This window comes from Corvus kubaryi, unplaced genomic scaffold, assembly GCF_017639235.1.
Source record: "Corvus kubaryi isolate FWS band 111438036 unplaced genomic scaffold, C.kubaryi_AGA036_p1.0 37394, whole genome shotgun sequence".
Lineage (NCBI taxonomy): Eukaryota > Metazoa > Chordata > Aves > Passeriformes > Corvidae > Corvus > Corvus kubaryi.
In genome coordinates, this window is record NW_024581133.1 from 9,051,099 (window position 1) to 9,073,088 (window position 21,990).

The 21,990-nt window shown below is 40.1% G+C and overlaps 1 protein-coding gene across 2 annotated transcripts in view; it reads right to left on the reverse strand.

Moving 5' to 3' along the window:
• Window positions 1-6,475: 6,475 nt before the first annotated feature.
• Window positions 6,476-21,990, reverse strand: part of LOC121670023 (protein FAM169B-like) — a 36,489-nt gene continuing 20,974 nt past the window's right edge. For both annotated transcript variants that reach the window (XM_042039720.1, XM_042039719.1), the window contains exons 4-9: window positions 21,617-21,702; window positions 19,914-20,088; window positions 13,108-13,290; window positions 10,608-10,736; window positions 7,838-7,914; window positions 6,476-6,860 (exon numbers count right to left, since the gene is read on the reverse strand). In XM_042039720.1, the coding sequence (XP_041895654.1) occupies window positions 6,639-6,860; window positions 7,838-7,914; window positions 10,608-10,736; window positions 13,108-13,290; window positions 19,914-20,088; window positions 21,617-21,702 (872 nt within the window). In that variant the 3' untranslated portion in view covers window positions 6,476-6,638. The remainder of the gene's footprint in view (window positions 6,861-7,837; window positions 7,915-10,607; window positions 10,737-13,107; window positions 13,291-19,913; window positions 20,089-21,616; window positions 21,703-21,990) is intronic.

Consider the following 21,990-nt stretch of genomic DNA (forward strand, 5'->3'; position numbering starts at 1 on the left):
GGCATTAGATATAAAAGCTGTCAGTCCATGTCCTAAAAAATAAACAAGTGAATCCTGGGTAAGTCATTATGAATCGACTGCAGATGCTGGCAGGGTTCTGTGAGGGAGAGCAGCCTGCTCTGAGGATCCCTGTTACTCCTGAGCAGGATACAAGAGGGAAGGGACAGACCTGTGCCTGAGCAGCAAAAATTGCAGACGAAACCAGGGGGCTGTGAAAAATCTGTTACAACAGTGAAGAACACAACTCAGCCCATGTCACCAACATATGAGCTTATTGTCCTGGGCAGGGGCTCACCCATGGGATTTGGCAGAGAGGATTCTTTCTGATCAGAGTTACACCAATCCACTGCCACAAACATAGGGAATAATCCAGTTTCAAAGCTGCCAGGCTTGTATTTCCCTGCATTTCCAGGTCCTGAGCAGTAGGATACTGTCTGCCTCCTGGATTTCTAATACCAATGACCTTTTCCCTTGACTAGGACAGGCAATATTGGTTGTCCTGACCCTGCTATGTTGAGAGGTGAACTATCCAAGTATGTGTTACCTCCCCTTCAGATCCCATTGCTGGAATCATCTCTGTCACTGTAATTACACTGCATCAAAGAGACTGACTGGCCTGGGAGTAAGTCACTGCAAGGCTGCAACCAGGCAAAAATACAGAGGCAAAAATCAAGCACTTCTATTGCTGGGAACTGATGTCAGCTCTGTCTTTGGTAGAAACCTGCCTTCCCCATCCTCTGTAGGCCCACAGCATCACTCTGTGAGCTTAGGCCTGTAAGTCAAAAGCCAGGCAAGGACAGAGCACAGCATGGAATATCCATCTGTAGAAGCAAAGGCTCTCTGAAGCTCTCAGTTACCTCAATGACTAGAAAGACATAAGGTCCCTCCCTCCCATCCCCAGCATGGCAGAGCAACGTGCTTTGCAATCTATCTGACAACTCATGAGGATATTACCTATCGAAGTGCTCGTGTCTTTGATGCCTTAACTGTTCAGGCAGGACATGCTAAATATCATCTTGCAGAAACTTCTGATGTCTACAGGGAGCAAGACCCCTTCTTGACCTTTTCTCTTGCTATTTTGCTGGTTTTGTTCTGTGCTTCTCAGAGCTGCTCCTCCATCCCAGATGCACAAAAGGGGTCAAACTAGCAGAGGTGGCTTGTGCCAAAGGCTTTGCCTTCTACCAAGAGACACTTTAAAAGGAAGATATTTGTGCTTGTGACATAGAGCAAAGAGGGACAATGTGTCTTTCACTCCAATTGATTTACCCATCAACCTTCTACGCAAACAAGGATAAAAGCAGCATTTCAGTCTGTATTACAGCAGATGGGCTCTGCATGCAGCACAAGAGAAATAGCTTTAAAAAAGATTGAACCAGCCCCAAGATCTGGAGAGGGCGGGGGAATCAGAAGGCTCTTTTATATCGTGAGGCTTGAAGACAGCATTTACCAAAATGCATCTTGGTTAAGATACTTATCAAAGGCTTTGATGAGAGAGGACACGCCAAGCAAAGAGAAACTCACAAAATTAGTCAGTTCGACTAATCCTTTTAGGAAGGGTTTTTCTCTTCTCCCTCCCCACTCCTTGCAGAAAGCTGGGACAGGATTACTGGTTCCAGGTAGGAGGACTGAAGGAATGCTGCACATCTGTATCTTTTAAAAGCAGCATGAAATTAAAAGCCATTAAGCCAAGGCCACTGTGCTGACCAGAGGGCACACACAGCTCTGAAGTGTTTCTCCTCTCGTGGTCACTGACCTTTAACATACCACAGTCCAGAGAGGCTGAGCTATTAATTTACAAATCCAATGTTGGTGAATGAATACTGACATCCCCAAATGCACTCATCATGGTGAATGCAACCTCTGATCTCCTCCCTGAGAATGCAAAAAAAAAAAAAAAAAAAGTTCTACTTCATCTAAGTGTCAGGTGGCTGGGAGAAAAGAATTCTTCCAGATGGAGTTTATTGATCTTCCAAAAATGGAGCCTTCAGTTTAAATTAAAACCACAAGACTTCTTAAAAAAACACCACCACCAAAAAGAACCCCAAAACCCGACAACCTTCAAAACAGAAAACGTCAATAAAGTCTAATGCAAATAGAGGAGATTAAACTGGGACTTCACCATCAAGCTGGACTGCAAGAGGAAACAAATTCCAAAGCAGGCTAATTACAAGCTCCTAATTTTGTTTCCCATGTACTTAAATTTTATTGCGTGCTCATCTGTAACAAGAAATACATAAAGGAAGGCCTAAGTCAGTACCAAACAATGAACTACAGCTGGATGCATTCTTTGTTTATGCAGTTGAGCAACAAAATTGACAAAGCAGAATTCAATTTGGACACATTACTTTCCCCTTTTTCTGCAACATCCTTAATATGCAAATGTTAGGAAGTATCCAGGCAGATGAAGTTTACATTGTTCCCTCCCTTTTTCATCCATAGGAAAGGACACTAAAACGTGAATCTGAACATCCCTGATTCTGTTCTACTTTGGCACCTACTTATTAGGCAGACTTTTGGATGGCTCACTTCTCAGAATCAAGTCATACAAGTAAAAAGTGGGTATTGAGTGTTAATTTCTATTCCCAAACATCTAAAAACTTTGCACAACAGAGCCAGAATCATCTGCTGGGAAACAATGAGATACAACACGGAAAGTCACACGCAGGGTTCCTGAAGAGACATGTACAAAAGGGCAAAATCTGGGTGCAATTTGCATTTTGTGCTACTCTGACCTCACCTTGACTTCACAAATATTTGAAAAAAATCATCCTGGAGCCCACTGGAGACAAACTCCACAGATAAATGAGCCTGAATGACAAACACAAGACAAGCTTTACCACACCCTCATCCTCCTTCCCGAGGAAGTCAAGCCAACCAGGGATGCATTTAAACCGCGGGCACAGTCCCCAGCCCCAAGAGATGACGACAAAGTTACCAATGTAATGGTAACTTTGTAATAGGGTAATGGTGCCATCTCGTGGTACTGAGACAGGTGACGCTGCAAAGGCTGCATTTTCAGCGCAGACATCACACACATCAAAACAGGTCAGTTGAGTCTTACAGTGCATGGTCATCCACAAGCAGAAGAGAATCCTGTCATGATTTACAACCACAGGTCACGGCAGCCCCGCATTGCTCAGCATGACTGGGACCAGAACAGGGGCTCTGATGACGTTTCGGTTCCTAAGAGGAATTTGAAAAATTGAAAATCTATCTGAAAGGACAAGAAGAATGCAGCAAGGTCAGGAAAAGCTGCCTCAGAGAGGCAGATTCAAATACCAGTGCTCTTCACTGATGTCAAGACGGACCACAAGTCTCCATCCCCACATTAAAAGTGTCTTGAGAGTACCAGAGGCACAGCTCAGTGTTAAACAGAAAAGCAAAATCCATCACAGGAGACTGAAACAAAATTAATTCAGACTAAAGAAACTGGATGTACTTGTAAAGACAAAACTTTAGAACAACTTGCCAACAAATGTGGCAGATTTCCCACTGCCCAACATCTGAAAATCAAAAACTGCCAAATCAAAGCAATCCCTCTAAAAAATGGGCTGTTTCAAGCAAAACCAATGATTTTTTGACACAGCAACCATGCACGAAATTGTCTGGCTTACATTATGTGAAACATCATGACAGATTAATGTAATGAAATTTCTAGTCTTAAAATCCATGTGTTTATTTGTCTTGAGAGCAAATCAAATCCTTTTTTCAGTTGGCACACACCCACCAGATAACTGCTAACACTAATCTTTATGTCTAACATCTTACTTGCAGGCCAGACTTAAGTGTCTCTGCTTGTAAGAACCATAGGTACAAACTCCCTCTCAGCAGATCTGCCACCCCTCTCACACAGACACACTCTCACCTCCTTGTCTCCTAAGCAGAAACATCACTGTGTCTCATCACAACCAAAGTGTAGATTCAGAAAGAGATTAAATCCGAGGTTTTGAAAACTTCCCTCCAAGAACTGGAATGCTCTTTCGAGCCTTTGCCAACCTTTTTCAGCACTCTGAAAGCATCCTATCCTTAAGTAAATGCAGATTTCTTTTAAAGAAAAGAACTTCCACTGAGAGAAAAAAATATGTTTGTGCTGTTGAGTGTATTTTTCCCACTCCGTTCTATTAAGACAGTGAAAATACTGGATTTGTTTCTGCTTCAGACCTTCTTAGGATTCTTCTCATCTCATTAAGCAGCGCTTCAGACTGCTAAGAATGAGTTGCAGGTCCAAGCCTCTGCATTAATCAGATACCTTAAAGCACCAATATAACATCAACAACAACAACAACAACAAAAAAAAAAAAAAACCAAAACAACAACAACAAAAACAACCTAAATCAATATTCAGACTAATTGTTCTGTAAGTCAGAAATAACATGGAGCAAGCCTCTGTCCTCATGGAACCTGCAGCCCTGGATTTCAGTACACTTAAGTAGGACCTCAGAATTCCTAGCTCTGTCACAAGTTTTGATGAGGAGGATGATCTCTTTGATTAGAGAGTACCAAGAACCTGCCACCACAACCTCAGCAAACGCACCTTTACTTACCTCTGTGAGATGCCCAGTTGTCATCATGAGACTTTTTGATACTTAGAACACAAAGAGATACTTAGAAAACAAAAACCTAAACAAAATCAAGGAAGGAGATTCATACACAGAGGAAAGAAGCAACGTTTCTGTGAGAACAGCCAGTAAAGTGGCTGTTAATGTAGCTGTGGATCACTGGTAATAGGTAAAACAGAAATTCATTCGGGGGATTTTGAAAAATTGATGGTTTTATCCTCTAACTCAAAGTGTCTCCAGATATAGAATGAATGTAATCTAATTAGTCATTTTCCCATTGTAGACAGTACCTTATATATCTCCTTTATTCTAATACAAATTCACAGAGAGTTTCTTGGGGCCTTCTTGGATAAAATTTTGTTGAAAGACCTAATTCAGATTAAAATTCTCAATGTTCCTCACTTGCTGGAACAACCCCAGTTTTCCTTAATCTGCCACTATAATATAATGTGCAAACTGGACATGAGGCCAGCTTGCCAGGCTACTGCAACTCCAGACCAGCTCTCGTGAGCAGAGATATAATCATTTTCTAACATAGTTCAAAGCAACTGGTATTGCAACTCCTCACAAATACAGTATTTTTTTTTTAAAGAAAAAGGTATGTATTTAACCATACATTTAACAATATAGGCTGCTGCACAGGAGGACACGGAGTTTCTAGCAGTCTTTACAGCACGCTCTTGGTGACTTTCCAACAACCTTAAGATCAACTGACTTTGAAGTTAGTCCTAAATGCACTTTCTTTGTGACAAGAGAACCATAGCAACATGATAAAGGCTGGCACACAATCCAGTGTTTTAATTCTCTTGGCAAAAACTTGTAAGTTCCAATTATAGCATTTCTTTTATTTTTCTTTTAAGAGATGCTTTGGAAGGTCTGATTTCACTGTATCTCAGGCATATGGTTTACAGAGCAGCTCAACGGGGAAGGAGTTACTTGGATACATGAATAAATGCTACATTAAATCACAACCTTAAACAAAAACAGGGCGATGGGGCTATGTGTGAGCAATTATGCTGTACAGGGAGAAAAATATACATCCCTACAGTGTACCTACAATGCCTGCCTACAGAACTGTCTCCCTGGTAATACTGGATTAGTTTCTGGAAAGAAACAACTACCTCTCCTTGCTCTGAGGCAGCCACTTAAGAATTACAGGCTACTGGATCTGTTCAGGATTATCAAGACCCTCCTGCTGTTCACCTCTTTGCAAAGCCTTCTCTTCCACTGGACTAGATCTTACCAGTTTCACCTGTAATTCAGTAACACAACATTCAGGCTTTTGAAATTCCCCACTAAAAAAAAATTAAAATATTCTAACACAGAACCAGCCTGTGGTAAAAGAGCAAAATTTCTTTACCAAGCCACAACATGAGTAATCTAGTGAAATATGCTATATTTCCAAGTTAATTGAATGCAAAACATTAGAAAAGAGCCTACAGGAAATAAAACATGCAATATGGAATCTACATGAAGTTCTACACCCTGAGCTTGCACACAGAATTATCACAGTGCCTGAACTGAAAGGCAGTTTAATGCCTGTAGCTTGTTCACTCTTCTTCTCTGCACCAAACTTTTTCTGCATGAATGGCCTTTGTGTGCCATCCTGTCCACCACAGGGTTTAAGGCAGATTTTTCTGCTAGAAAAGCTCAAATGAAAGCAATTGAGGATCAATTGTTCACTCTGAAAGGAAGGTTACAACTGTCATTCTGATACCAACGTGTGTTGTGGTATCTTTCTTCCATAATGCAGGATGTGGTTTCCATAGAAATATCTTTTTACATCAGTACCTACAAGCCCTCCAATTATTCCCCTTTGGACACCTCATGCAATCCAATAAAATCTTTTCAGAGCAGGGAAATAACTAGGCTCAGCTACTACTTAATTGCTTGGTGAAAAGAAAAAGGAAAGGACATTTAGTAAATAAAAGCTTTATTTAAAACAAAACATAAAATGGAGAGCATGTGCTGCAAAAATTTTCATCTTACCTGAAGAAATTTCTCCAGTGTTACAAATCAAGAACAATCAATTACAATTTTTAAGATCATACTGAATTTTGCTAATTTTTGAAATAGCAATTATGGTGTAGCTTTAAATTGTTTGGTGGCCTTGTCTCCAGCTAAGTCTCCAGGACCTGGTCTTTTCCTGAGTCCTTTATTTTGCTGAGCACTGCCTGCACCTTGTTCCAAGCCCTCCTCTCCAGGACCTTGTGAGTTTAGAGTCCTTGCTGCTGTTGTGTCATCTTTTTTCTCTGTGGCAACGCCTGCCACTTTCCCAACCCCAGGAAAGCATTCAATACCCTGAAATTAGAGCCAAGACAGAAGGAACAGCAAATTATACACAAACAAGATAAACTGTGACTTGATCCTATTATCAAATGCCTCTGTCGACCACCATAACCATGCAAGGCAAGAAACTCAGCTGCATTGTTTGTATAGAACAGCTTCATTCCTGCTACTCTGCCTGCCTTCCCAGAAGTGTCAGCATAAGGAAAACTGGGAGCACAGAAAGCCTTGATCTGGCTGGGTGGGCTCTGAAGCCATGGTCACAGCACAGAACAAGAGCGTGCACCACAGGGGCCGGAGCCATCACAGCTTCCCCGGGACGCTCAGGGCTGAAGGAAACAAACTGATTTAATTGTGCGGCAACCGAAATGTGCTGGGGAAACAACCCCTGCAGCTCTTTGTTTTGCTTCCACTCGTCTCTCCTTTTTCTTTATTACTTGAAAAAGCTTCATTCCTGTGATTTGTTTTTTCAGATACATGGCTTAGGCTTCATTCAAACCTCACTGCCTGTTTTAGGCCTCGGTCCTGCAAAAAGCTAAGCACAGTCAGATCTGCAGCTCAGCAGTGAGATAACATAATTAAGACCATAAAGAGTTTGCCTTATTCATTCTTAAGTCACACTCAAGCCCCTGCACAGGAAGGACCACAGTGGAGTTCAAAATGCCATTCCATATGCGAACCTTGGAATTTATATACCTGCTTGGTTACAGTTCCCTTATCTCAGTAAGGATGAAACTAAAGTATTTAGTGAAAACCATTCTGCATTCTTTAGCCTCTCAAACTATTACAGCTATATAAATCAACTATAAATATCATTTATATGTGTGTATGTACATATATATATAAAATATAGCTGTGACTACCTACATAGATACATGAGTCAGTAATAAAACACACCTGTGGAAATCTTTCATATTTAAACCTCTCTACCAAAAAAGTAAAAAGCCACCAATGAAAAACAAAGTCATGAAATGGCATATTACTCACTGTACCTTATTCATCTGGTCCATATCTGATTGTCTGGGTTTACCGGTTGGAGTCTTCTCCATACAAGAGCCCACTTCAGCCTCTGGATAAATGAGGTGAATATTTCATCCCAGAAAGAGATTATTAAAAAGGAAAAAAAACATTATCATACTTCCATGGCTATTTCCATTAAAAAAAAAAAACAAAAACAAAACCAAAAAACACCAGAAAAAGCCACCTGACTGCTACCTTCAATCCCTCTGGCCTTGTTTTTGTTAATTAACCAAACCAGAGTGCCCCACAACACTACCACAAAAAACAAAGGTGAACAAACTATACTAGAAACAAAACGTCTGTGGGTCTTGAAAGCTCTGATAAATAGATAATTCATTCACCTTTTACACCTAGAAAATCCATATCCCTTTCTCCTTTTCAGAAAATACAGGTATTCCGACCAACTCAGATAAAGGTTTATAAGCAATCATTTGAAATTTATTTTAATTCTTCTCAGTCTGCTTGGTTTTGCATTAGCTTCACATTTACATGCTTTATGTATATTACTAAAATACTTCAAAACAGCTTAGTTCACTGCCTGGTAGATTTAGCAACCACAACCAAACCATGTGAAATGATTTCTGCTCCTCCAACCAGCCCCAGAAGAGAAATGTCACCATGTTCTTGTTACTGAGGCTATTTGCTGAAACTAAATCACCTACGTTTTTCAAACAATAAGAATTAATTCAAAGTGAATGATTGCAGCTATGTGTCACATGCTAAAAAGCTTTATTTTTATAGATATATGTATATGTGCAGATAGAAATGTGTGCATGCATGCCTATGTATCTGTGCACATCCAAACTGAAGTATCAGCTGCAGCAAACAAAGTGCTGCAGTTTATATGAACTGCCACTAGATGCAGCCACACAACCTTGCAAAATTGAAAATTCTGACCTCAGGATTACAGAAACCTGTTTTGGAATATTTATGACTAGAATTCTTACAAGAACATTAATGGTATTCAATACTGAGTACTGGTGTGGGAGAAAAGGTACATAATATGAGCAAAATATTCAATTTTTCTTTTCAGTAATTTTGTTCCAAAACACAGCATTGCAAATGTCAACAGGAATCTAAGAAATCAGAGCAGAATCAGAGCAGAATAAGACTTGTCTGTTTTCACAGTTGTTGCCATAGATCCTGATTGGAGCTGACAATATTGAATTACATTGTGTTTTGCTTTCTGCGTAACAGAGAAAGGCAGAATGAAGCCCTTGTTCCCAAGAGACCCCCTAAAGATAGAATCATGGAATCATACAATAATTTGGATTGGAAGAGACCTTTAAAAGCCATCTAATCCAACCCCCAGCAATGAGCAGAGACATCTTCAACAAGACCAGGGTGCTCCAAGCCCCTTCCAACCTGGACCTAGACACTTCCAGGGATGGGGCTGCCACAGCTTCTCTGGGCAACCTGTACCAGGGCCTCAACACCCTCACAGAAAAATTTTTTTTCCTTATACCTAGCCTAAATCTATCTTCTTCTAGTTTAAAATCATTATCCCTTGTCCTGTTGCAACTGGTCCAGCTAAAAACTTTATCTCCATCTTTCTTACTGTCCCCCTTTAGGTAGTGGAAAGCTGCAATCAAGGCAGTTCCCCAGCCTCATGTTTATTTTTCACTGACAGCAATTCTGGTGGAAGGATACTTCCCCATTCCTTGGGTCATTCATCTGTTTGTTTGTTTTTCTAGAAGATGGCAAAAAGAAGAAAGAAAAAAGAAAGCGTCCTCTCCCCCAGGATCGGCAGGGTTTTGATCTGATCATAGTTCTGTTCAGTTGCCATTAATAAACTTCACTTAGCAAGATTAAAGGCAAGAGCAACACCAGGTTTTGCTGGTTTAAAGCATGAGGAACACAGATATAATGGCTTCAGAGGAACTCAGCCTAGGGCTAAAGTCTGACTTAACTCTCCTGTGGGTGCTGCAGACAAGATGAAACGCGGTGTCTCAACAGAAGGTTCCCGAGCCAAAACAGAGCAGGATGGATGTGGGAAGGCATGGGAGCAATTTACTCTGGAGCACTCCTTGCTGCACTTCCAGAAAGAGACAATGTGTGCCCTTCTTTTGGAACCTAGTGCTTATCACAGCTTATGTGCATGCAGCAGAGGGGCCTGTCTGGGTCCTCCAACCAGCTGAACAGATTACATCAACAAGATCCCCATATGAACTGTCAAAAGGTTTCCCTACTCTGTTGCTATCTTTTGTGAAGTAGGCAGAATATGCTCCCAGCAAAAAGGATTTACCCTGCAGGATAGGACATGGAATCTTCCAAAACCCATAATGAAAACCTTTGTGTTTCCATCCAAGAACAGTATTGGCAGCAACTGAAGGTAATTAAACACACTGCCCATTGGCCATACAAATTTCTTCTTTGTAACAATTTCAGAGAACCAAACCCCTGTCTGTAACCCAGACAATGTGTTGTGCAACAGGAATTTTTTGGGCTAACTTCTACCCTGCTCTAAGTGCACTGCAACAGGAGTTACAGCCACTTTATGACAAGGCTGTGCTTTGTTCAGGATCTCTCAGATGCTCTGTGGTTCCATTTCATTACCTCATAACTTCTAAGAATTGTCCTGTTTACTGTGAAAAGATGAGGGAACTGGACTGCACACTCAGGAGTTTCTCCATGTACAAACAACAGAGACACCACCTCTCCATGATCACTACCTAACACTTGATTACATTTCTTATCTTTATAGAACTGTAACACAGACAAGTTCACACTATTTTAACTCACTTCTGGAAGGGGGTGACTCCATCTGAATTTTTAACCAGATATTCACTCGCTGGCTCCAATCTCCTGGTGCTTCCACCTCCCATAGCCGCTTCTGCTCCTCAAGATGAGCCTGCAGGAATTTCTGGCAAACTGAATAGGAAAAAACAAGGGGGAAAAGTATGAATGAGCGAAAAGTACAGTGGAAGAGGGAGCATGTTCTACCCCAGAAACTCTCTCAGACCTACTTTCATTAGTTCCTTTGGAAATCTTTCTTCTCCCCTCTCATCTTCCTCCTCTTTGTTTCAGCTGGGACTTTGTAAAAGGCTACGTGGAATTGCCTAAACAGTCATGAGTGAATCCTGTCCATCTGCTTCAGTCTAGATTATTTCCTTGTGAGTGCAGAAATAAAGGACTTGAAATTATTTGCTGAGCACTTTCATCTGGCACTGCAGCACAGAACAATATCCAGACACTCAGCAGGTTTCAAACTAACAGCAGTGTGGGGTTTTTTACCCTCACTACTCTGAAAGAAAAGGTGTTCCTCTATCTTCCAGCTTTAACCATTCAGAATGCTACTCTAATTTCTATTTATAAAGAAAAGTTCTGCTTCAGCTTGGTTTTGGGCCAAAACCACCCTCCTTTTCACTACTGTTACCCTATGCCCCATTGCTAAGTTCATTTATTTCTTCAGATGTGGAAGAAAAGAAATGGGAAGAACCAACAGAAAAAATTACAGGACACCTGTGACATGTACAATCACCTTTAACAGTCATATTGCCACAGATTCATATCACTGTCAGTACACACTGACCATCCATAACATTTGGATAAACAATCAAATCTAGGTCTGCTTATGTTATCAAACTGAAGTACGTTCTGTTTAGTGGTATCCTTAGGAGTGTGCAGTGTCAAGAGAAGGCACATGCTGTAGAACAAACAGTTCAAAAGATTTAAAAGGGATTTTAAAACTTCCCTTAACCGCCATCCTATCAGTTGCATCAACTACACTAAGATAGCAATCTGTAAACAACAAAATTACTGTCTTACTCTGTCCACTGTAGTTCATCATACATGAACTGGGTAATTTATCTTCAACATTCAGTTGAGTTTAACAATGGGATGTCAAAAGAAAAACCCTAATTCGGGTATGTAAATGTTTGCCTCACAGTAATGAGCAGATCGTGGACATTAATTTTATCCAAGGATATCCAGACTAAATTAAACATTCCAATAAAAGCTACTAAAACTAACATATATACCAGAATCCAGGTATCTGCTAAACAGCTTTTTACTTCCTTTTAGGCCTCTACAGCAGCTTAAATACCATGTCCATGTTAAATAAACTGTCCACAGCTTCAGAGATTTCAGTACAGATATTTAGAGTAAAAGGCTGCATTCATTTGTAAAAGTATGAAAATGTGGTTCCAATGAAATTAAAAACAGACAGTGACTTCCATTAGCTCAAAATTTAACTTACAGTATTGGTATTTTTATAAAAGAAAACCTAATTAAAACATGATGCAAGTCAAATTTACTCACTATTAGCTCTAAACTTAATTGAGACAAAAGCACAGTCTTCCCATATTGCTAGTGTTAACACATAAGAAATGCAGCTTTCTCATCCAGGGTGTCTAAAGCCCTGACATCTACAAAAGGAAAAATGGATATTACTGGGAGAAGAAAAGGAATGCTGTCAATACTATTCCCTCCTGAATTTAGAAGCAGCAGTACCTGCTCGGTGCCTTTGTACACATTCAATGGCACATAACAACCAAGAGAAAGAACAGATGTGGCCAAAATTTTGTTGACATTTATTAGGAAATAGCTGGAAAGCTGTAAGTCAATCAAAACATCTCAAAAATGATGGTGAAGACTGCACCACACAGAGAACAATCTCAGAAAAAAAATACTTTTCTAAAGAAGACAATTTTATGAATAACGTGAGCACAGATATTTTCTGTGAATTTTATTAACGAAACTAGAGCTTTCACCTGAAGACAGAGAAGATATATGACTACTTTGTGATCTTTTAAAAGTGACAAATGTTCAAAGACAGTTGATACAATACAAGTACTGATGTAACTGGATGACTGAGTAGAGCCCGGGTACTTGGCTTACTAAATGTAATTTCTTAAAAATGCAGTATCTACCAAAGCATTATAGTGCATAGTGTGGGCTTCACAAGATCTTATGATTCTTTTGCCTCTGGTGTCAAATAAAATGTGTAAGTCCCTGTCTAGGGCAATGACATAGTTTTAAGAGAGGACAGTTCAAGAAACACAAAATGTCAAACAGACACCATGAGTTTTGTGCTTCTCATTGTCTTACATAAATATTAGCCTACCTTTCCACAGGAAATTCTAGATGTCTCTGGAAAAGTAACCAGTTTCAGGCTAACAACGGTTCAGTTCAGACAAGGGCACTGAACTCTTACACAGTGAAGACAATCTTACCAAGACCATATTGAAAATTATGCATTATACATGACCCTTACCTAACGTGTCCACATCAAACTGTTTACCTTGATACATGGCAGCAGAAATAGGGCAGCTGATCCCCAAGGCATCCTCAGCCAGGAAAGACTGACAGAAATCATGCAACATTTTCATCCCTAGGCCACCTCTTCTGTACTTTCTCCGGACGAATATAGTATCCAAAACTGGCAACAGGTAACACTGACTGGTTGTACCATCACACAAGCTCCCTGAAAACAGATAGGGAAAAATACATCAATTTGCAAACAAAATTAGTATTTCTGCACTAACTGCTGTGTGATTTCAGCCACACACACTGCCCTGGTACCTTTCCACAGGCTGTGAGGATGATCCCAGCTGAAGTGTATTTGCATAGACAGTAAAACACTTTCCAGGAGAATGATTTGTGCCATGAAATGGCAAGGACCTACCTAACATATGGCTGACAGGTCTTACCAGAGTATTTTCCAGACTCTGATTCTTCATAGTCACACCATCTTGGTACACAGGCAATGTATACAGGAAAGCTCACTGAAAAGATGTAAATGGTCTATAACCAAAGAGATATAAATATTCTGACTGTAATGTCAGTATATTCCTTTAAATAAAGAACTGAGTGGTGCATTTCAAGAAAGCACTGCAAGAGCTCCTTTGTAAGTCACTCAGTTTCTACTGAGTGATAATTTATCACACATGTAGGTGCTTCTAGTCCATCACTTCAACTACCACTATCATTGTTAAACCAGGGGTTCCACTCAAGGACGGTCCTTGCTAACAAGCACTTTAAGTCAGTTGACTGAAATGACAGGGTCATAATGCTCTACATGTGGACAAAATACAGACTCAGGTATAAGCCTCCAAACTAATAAAACTAGTTCTCAGTGAAAATTCTCCAAAAAAACCCCAAAACACAGAACCAAGGGATTTATTTTGAAATCACAAACGGTAAACTCAAACTGGAGTCAAGAGAAAATTTATTAAGAACAGACATTCAGCATCCAAAATTTTGATGTTCATCCTAACCAACCTGGGGTCCTATTGCTGCACTTCCATTCACTGCAGAATACCATGAAAACAGAACTTCAAACTACTTTACAGCATAAGCAGTCAGTCCTGAAATGAATGAATCAGTTCATCAACCACCTACACATAGGATAAGGTCCCCACAGAAAAATCTCACTGATTTATTTTAATTTTTTGAAAATATTTATGAAGATTTTATGCTGCTTGTGAGTACAGGGCAGGTTAAATACAAATGGATAGCCAGGCCTTTAGAACAGAAAATGGTTACATTTTCATACTTTGTTGCTTAGAGCTCAACAAGACCTTCTTGGGTTTCTTTCTTACTGCTTCCTAGAGGACCTGACTCAGCCTAGTTTCCAGCGCTTTGAGACGTGAGCTTTCATCACTTCACTAAGACCCATTTCACAGTTTCACCAATCTCCTATTGAATGGCTGTTCCGAAATTCCAATATAAGACTTTTACTTAACAGATCCATTTTTTCTTTGTCACATTCCCACTGTCTTAAACTGGGGTCTATTTCTGTTCCTTCAGTTGGTGTCCAGCATCTTTTGTCGATACTGGACAGGCATGACTTCTGTCACCCTCCTTTCCAGGATGCCAATTAAGCACAGCATACATGACTACTTTTAATTCTAGATCCTGATTCTTCAAGGTTGTAGGCTTGTCATTTAGCAAGAATCCACACAGACTGAGCCATACAATAAGAGTATGTAGCTACATAACCATCCATTTACATCTTGATTAAGCTTGGTTCACTCCTGCTTAATCAAAGTACATGCTTAACTTCAAACACATCTTCCAGCACATTGCTGGAAAAGGGTGGGTTGTGGTGGTGTTTATAACCTTTCAATACTTGTAACACATGAAGGGTAGTTACTCTTTCTGCCATGAGCCAAAAAATTGAGTACATCCCGGGTCCCCTTGTTAGCTGCCAACCCAACAGAGATGTCAAATTGTTGCAGAGTTGCACCGTATGTTCTAAGGGACAAACTTTTCCTCATGAAGTCTTTAAGAATTCCTGCATGTTGCAAGTGTTCTTTTAAGTTATTATTATCTCATATAGTCTGTCTCCTACAAATCCTGATGAGAGTTCTGTGCAGCAATCCCAGGAGCTGAGTGATTTATATCTGAGCTCCTAATTTTGTGTTGAGAAGATGACAAAAACTTGTCATGTCTAAAGGCGCTATAAATAAAGAATCCATGAAGCCATTCTTCACCTTGTCCCTGGGAAACACATCAGGAGAGTCACAGCCCACAGGCATTTGAAATAAAATAAACAAACAAACCAACCAACCTTTGGAACACAGGCCACTTTGTCCCTGTTTCCCATCAAATGCTAATGGTGGCCCGGAGGTGACCACCGGGCTCTCACACATTTGGCTGAGAGGTTTGTTTCATTGTTGGAACACACAAAGTTTTGAGGTGAGGGAGGAGACAGGGAAAATAAGGACATTGGTGATGGAGAGGGAAGCATTCATGCAGTCTGCCCTTAGAAAGCCTTTGATCTCCTTGGTTAGGTCACGAGTGCCAAATGATCAACTTAGGAGCCAGCAAAATGGCAAACAGATATTACAAGGGCAGGAAAGCAGACAGCCATTAGCATTCCCAAAGAGCCACAAACCAGAAAAAAAAAAAACAATCCTGTCCCCACATCCAACAGACCCAAACAAAACAAGGTTGTGCACACTGACTATTCCCCTGCTGAACAAGCTGGCTTGGCACATACATGTTTGGACAGGCCTCGAGCAGGCTGAGTGCTTGTGTAAAGGGTGGGGAATATTTCTGCAGAGCAGAACCCAAGGTCAACCCATTGTGTGAGTTTGTATGTGAGAAGAGGAACAAAGGTTCTGGCTTCAATAAAATTAAATGAATTCATGTCTGGACTGGTATGTAGTCATTTCATTTTCATTACAGCCAAAACCTTCAATCTGCTGCAGAAATGCACATTAAAAATATTACTGCTAGCAAACAGAGGGAGACAAAGCAATTATACAACAAGATTTCAGCTAATTGTCTGTCAGGTTAACTTCAATGCCGATTTTTTTTTTTTTCCTAAAAGAAATGTATGTAATCAATGGAAAAATAAATCCTGTTATCTTTTTAAGGATCTGTTTCTAGAGAAGAGCATCTCAGCCACAAGTATCAAAAGAAATTTCCAAAGGCTTATATGAAGAAAGATGTGAAATGAATTTTAGCTCAGGAAGCCACTTCCAAAGACCATCTCTAAGGCTCTGGTGTAGGAAAAAAAAAAGAAAAAAAAATCAGAGATGGAGCCAGAGTTGCTTTTTGCCTACTCCATGTCAGCATAAGAGTTTTTGCAGTCAGGTGTTCCCAAACTGTGACTGATGGGGCATCTCTAAAGAATGAATGAGAAGCCAACAATACATCTATTCCTGATACACCTGTATGTTTTACAGCCTTCTCAGAGGACTCAATTTGGTTAAGGCTGGTTTGATTTGCATCACTCCACGCTTTTACTACTGTGATTTGTCAGGAGGGAGGGGACAAGCTTCAATAATCCGACTCTTTTGTTTTTCATACACAGACAGCTTGGTCTGCAGCTGGGCAGCTCATATGTGTTACAGAGACAGTAATACATAACAGTAGGGGGGGGGAAAAAAAAAGAGGTCTATAAAAATAGATTTTGTTCTGGTTTGTTCTTAAAAGCACTAAGACACTCCTGGCTCATTGCCTGCTCCAACTTCCTTATTGATTGATTTGCATCATGAATCTTCTACATTCTCCTGGCATTTATGTGAAGGTGGTAAAAGTCCATTTTCAGTAATTACTAGTCCTAAGTAAACAAAAAAAGAAAAACTTTCAGAGAATTACATGGTCTCACTGCACAAGAAACAAGTGTCAGTAGCCGTGGTAATTAATCCTACATCACAAAACAAAACACATTCCTTCTGAGGTTTTCACACAGAGCACAAAATAAATACTTCAAATAATATAAAACAAATCCCAAACCCCAAGTATCTATATGAAGGCTTTCTGCAAAATATTTCATTTTCAGGTTGCTGCCTGCAGAGAAAGGCACAGGAAGAGCGAACTGTCATTTCCTATTGTACCTTTAAGTAGCTCCATTTAGTGAGGTCTAACTGCTCAGCTGTCTGATATGGAAGCCGCTGACATAGATAAAATTGGAGACATTTATCTTGGCACGTGACAAAGTGTCTTATCAGCCTCATTAGTGGCTTAGTACATCTCATCAATCTTTAGTATACCCAGTGGTAAATGCTGCATGCCTGTCATTGGACAGGAATAGGCACATTCCAGAGAGGCCAAGTTGATGATCTGTGTAGTCATGAATAAATTTTGCTTTATTAAAGGTGTCTAATGGTCACAGAAAGTGATAGCCTTGAAGAATGAGTCTTGTGTTTATCTACGCAACAGGTGCAGGGTGGCCAGTGCCAGAAGCAGTCAAATTGTCTCAAAACCTTGACTTGCAGTAGTTACTGGATCTCTGAGCAAGGCGGGTGCTTGAGACCATCTGTCCCTCCTTAACTGGACTACTAAAAGAGATCCAGTTAAGGATGGTCATAAGATAGATGGAAGCATGGAACTGGACCAAAATGACCAAGTTTGCTTTGTACAGGCCACCTAGGAACTGGCAAATGGAAATGACTTTACAATATTGCCAAGATAGTTAATTGGAATCACTGAAGTCCACTGAAAATTTAGTTTGTGTAACGACACATTAAATATGTGGCAAAGATAGAACAGACTCTCTGTTCCTTGGTCACCACTTCTGTGATTCACCCAGAAGACTTATGTTTGAAAGAGCCATGCTCCACGGACCTTTTCTGGCTTATTTGGCTTCACTGAAGCATGGTTTTTGTCATGCTGTAGATAATGGAAAATTCACAGATGAGAAATACAGTTGAATACAACATCAATATGAGAATCTCAATTACCCACTGAAGAAAATAAAACTGGAAAGAATGCTCAGGTAATTGCAGAGCATGGAAATAAAGGGAATCACAATCACATGGTGAACACAAAGGAAAGTAATTTTTTTCTAGGACCAGAAGCTGCAGCAGATGTCCAGCACAATATAAAGTCCTGTAGTTAAAGCTGCCTCTACTAAATGTTCTGACCAGGACAGCAAAAGGAATAAGAACTTACATTATGATTTTAAAAATAAATTATGAAAATACCCAAAACAACCATGTGAAATACAACTTCTAAGTGAAGATATTTATCTTAGTCTGTTTTGGGCCTAATAAATCCAGGGCTCTTCTAAAAAGTAGAGAGAATAGGATCAGCCACAGCATGGCTGGTATGAAATTGAAATCACAGAACTTCAGAAAGAGGAATTATTTTCTAAATGCGTACATCAAATAGCAAAAAAGCAGCAAAAACAATCCGTTTCAAGCTTCCCGAAAAGGCTTTGGCAAAAGCCTACGGTAATTTGTGACACAGGCCAAAAACTAACAAATATAGCTGCCCAGAGAAAAAAAACACTGGCAAGAAGAGGCAAATGCTGACAAAGCTGGACTTGAAGGATTTCTATTTTATGTGGACCTGGTTTAAAACCAAACTGTGACTCTCAACTTACTCAGAAACAGTTTCAACTTGGCTAATACTCCACCCATGACAGACTACTGTGCACATTTATTTTACTGAAGCATGAATCATTACAGCCCCTACAAGTGTTTCTTTCCAAAAGCTTTGCTCAGGAATATTTATGGACTTAAAGGAAAATGTACTATGCGTTTGCCATTACAAACCAGTTCATCAGCATAATCAGAGATACAGACAAAGCTCCTTGATCATAGGCTGAGTCCTGATTCATCACTAATGGTGCAGCAGCACCTACACGCTGCTGTACAAGCTACACCTCTGTGTGTATTAGGATTTTTCCATCCCAAGGAGGAGAACACCTCATTGTTGCTGACCTTTGGTACTGCAGCAGAGAAGGCACCTTCAGACTGTCCTCTAGAATCCAAAACAACCCATCTCTCAAGCTGTTTCTTATTCTCCCAGTTTGGATGGATGGCTATTGAGTGCTGACCTGAAGAATATTTTACTTTCAAAGATTTCACCTTCTCTATGTTTAAGCTGCTGGTATCTTAAACACAGACTAGTAACCAGCTCCTGCATGGGACACAGGCTCAACCGCACACCTGGAGTTATTCCAATTAAGCTCTTCCACTCCAGACTGGTTAACAGCAATTATTTGCATTAATACAATCTCTGTGTTTAATGAAAGACCTTTACTAAAGCTAATCAAGTACCCCTAAAGAATTAAAATACATTTTGTTTCTTTTCTATGCTAGTTAATCAATTAATTATAAAATCAATTAAACATCATCTTTTAAACTGGGAGTACCACAACTGCACAAAGCATTCCAGGACTGATCTAGTGCACACACCTTCCTCTACACAAAACAGCCACTGCTCCTTACATATCCAAGGATCCTTCCTCATCTTGCCACCACCAACTCCCAATATGTCTTTCCACTGGGAACTGCACTCCTTTTTCAGGTATCATTCTTTCCAGGATGCTGGCCTCCATCCTGTGGATAGGCCCTACATTCTTTTTTCCTAGATACACAACCTCCTCCTTGGCGGCATTAAAGCACATTTTATTGGAGTAAGCCAGTACCTCACATCAGAATAGGGTTTGGAACTATCATGTTTAAATGAAAGTAACATGGATGACTTCCAAATTCTGGGAAGGTTTGTTCCCCAGATTAATTCTGAGGGAGATTTCATATAAAAATGTAAATGAGAGCCAGGATTATTTATACTGAAAGATAAACAAAAGGATTACATTTCTAGCTATTAGGAACCAGTGGAAATGTGTCTCTAAAATGACCTTACCTTTCATCTTGATCGAGTAAAAGGCAGCAGCCTCGCCGTTTCTCCAGAGTATCTTGGCACACTCGGTGGCAGAGTGAGGTAGAAAGAATGCATCATTAGCTGAACTCCCTTCCAGCATTCCAAAAATAATGCAGTTCAGAACAAAGAGGACAATCCTTTCTCCAACTGTCTGGACCTTAGAGAACAAACAAAAACAGACCAAAGAAAAATGAGGCCGAGAATAGTATTTTCATAAATGGTTTCAAAATCAAAAGGAAGGAGGAGGTCATGAAACATGTACACTTAATTTGGGGAAAATACCTCCTGAATTGGTTCAGCTAGAATAACAAAAACAGTTTCTCCTAGTGTTTCACCCTGTATCCAGCAGGCACAGAATAATTTATTAACTATTTATAAAGCTTGACATATCTCCTGTTGTCACAGAGAGGAATTCTAAAACAGCACAAGTATCTTGATTGCAGTCACAGTGAACTAGGCACAGATTTGGAACCAGGATCAAGGCAATCTAATCCTACTCAAAAGTGAAATGAAGATAGGATTCACTGTGTGGGCCTGGTCACCTCTCCCCTATTACCTGTGTTGCCACAGCATCAAAGAATTTAGTGGGCCAGGACGTTACTGAGATAGACACTATACAAGCCAGAAAATAGTCTGTCCCAACCAGCTGTAATCTAATTGTAACAAACAATTAGTCTGTGCTGGGCTTCTTAGGAGACAACAGACAGGAGAGGGAGATGGAGGAATATAAAGGAACAAGATCATACTGGCCACCAAGGTAAAAACTGGTGCCAATAAGCATCACATGAATGCCGAAAAATAAATTAAGAGTTTCCACAAATAATGGCAATTTACCTTTTAGCAATGAGCTAGAGGGGACAAGAATTCTATTTTCAGACATTATTCTCATTCTCTGTTGATACAGAGATGCTTGAAAGCCTGAAGGCCTGTGTTCCTGCTCCAAGTTCTATCTTGCAAGGATTGGTATCTCAAAATCCCTCCAGTTCAGTTACCCATAAAAAGCCTACTTCATTCTGCAAATAATTAAACTCTATGTGTGACAGGAAAAGATGATAAAGAAATGGAATCATTAAGGACCAAAGATACAGAGGATTTGGTAGGAAATAAAACTGATTTAATAACCTCATGGCAGCAGAAAGCTCACATGCAGCAGGCATCTGACTTCTTAGCTGCAAACAGACTCCAGGCTACCCAAATCTTCCAAGTTATGAAAAAGTAGTTCTATCTTACCAAAATAATTTATTTGGAAAAAGAATTACCGATATAGAAACCACTAAATAGCAACCATTTCATAAAATGAACACAATATAAACATTATCCAAGGGAAAAAAAATCATAACTAGCTAGATAAGACATTGTTCCAAAGGCTAGTAACACCTCCCACCAGACAGTTAATGCGAGAAATTATTGCTAATGTAGTAATTGAATTTATGATTATTCCTTTAGTAGGCAGTGAGGGTAAACTAAAAACCAAAAGAAAATAAATCCCACAGATGAATCATAAACTGCATGCACAAAATTGTTTAGAGAGGGCTAATGTGGATGTCACTGTGTAATGGAGACATGAAGCACTTGGGCCCACAGGTTACAGAGCAGGAGCTGCAGGAGACCAGACACAATTACATATCATTGTTCTGGCTGGGAAGATCCAGGGTAAAGGCAACTGTTCAAAATAGCATCCTCACCAAAATGAGCCCATCTCTAGAAGGATCAGCTGTCTTCACAACATCTTCCACAGGCCACCAACGCTGGCTCAAATAAACTGCCAAAACTGCAAAAACAAAAACAGGAGAACACGTTACCCTCAAATAGAAAGTAGGTTCTGAATTTTTTCCACAGGCAGCCTCAGATCTACTTCTCCCTCCAGCTGACTCCAGTCTGTTCTGCTGTCTCACAGCAGAACAACAGTTGTATTCCAATTTCACCTCCACGTCCCTTGATATCCAATTTTCAGTACTGCACGAGGCATCAAGTGAAGGTAATTTTTCTCAGGAATTGATGTGACTTTGGTGTGACAGCCTGTATTCCATATGAATAAAGCACTTCCTGCGTAATAGTA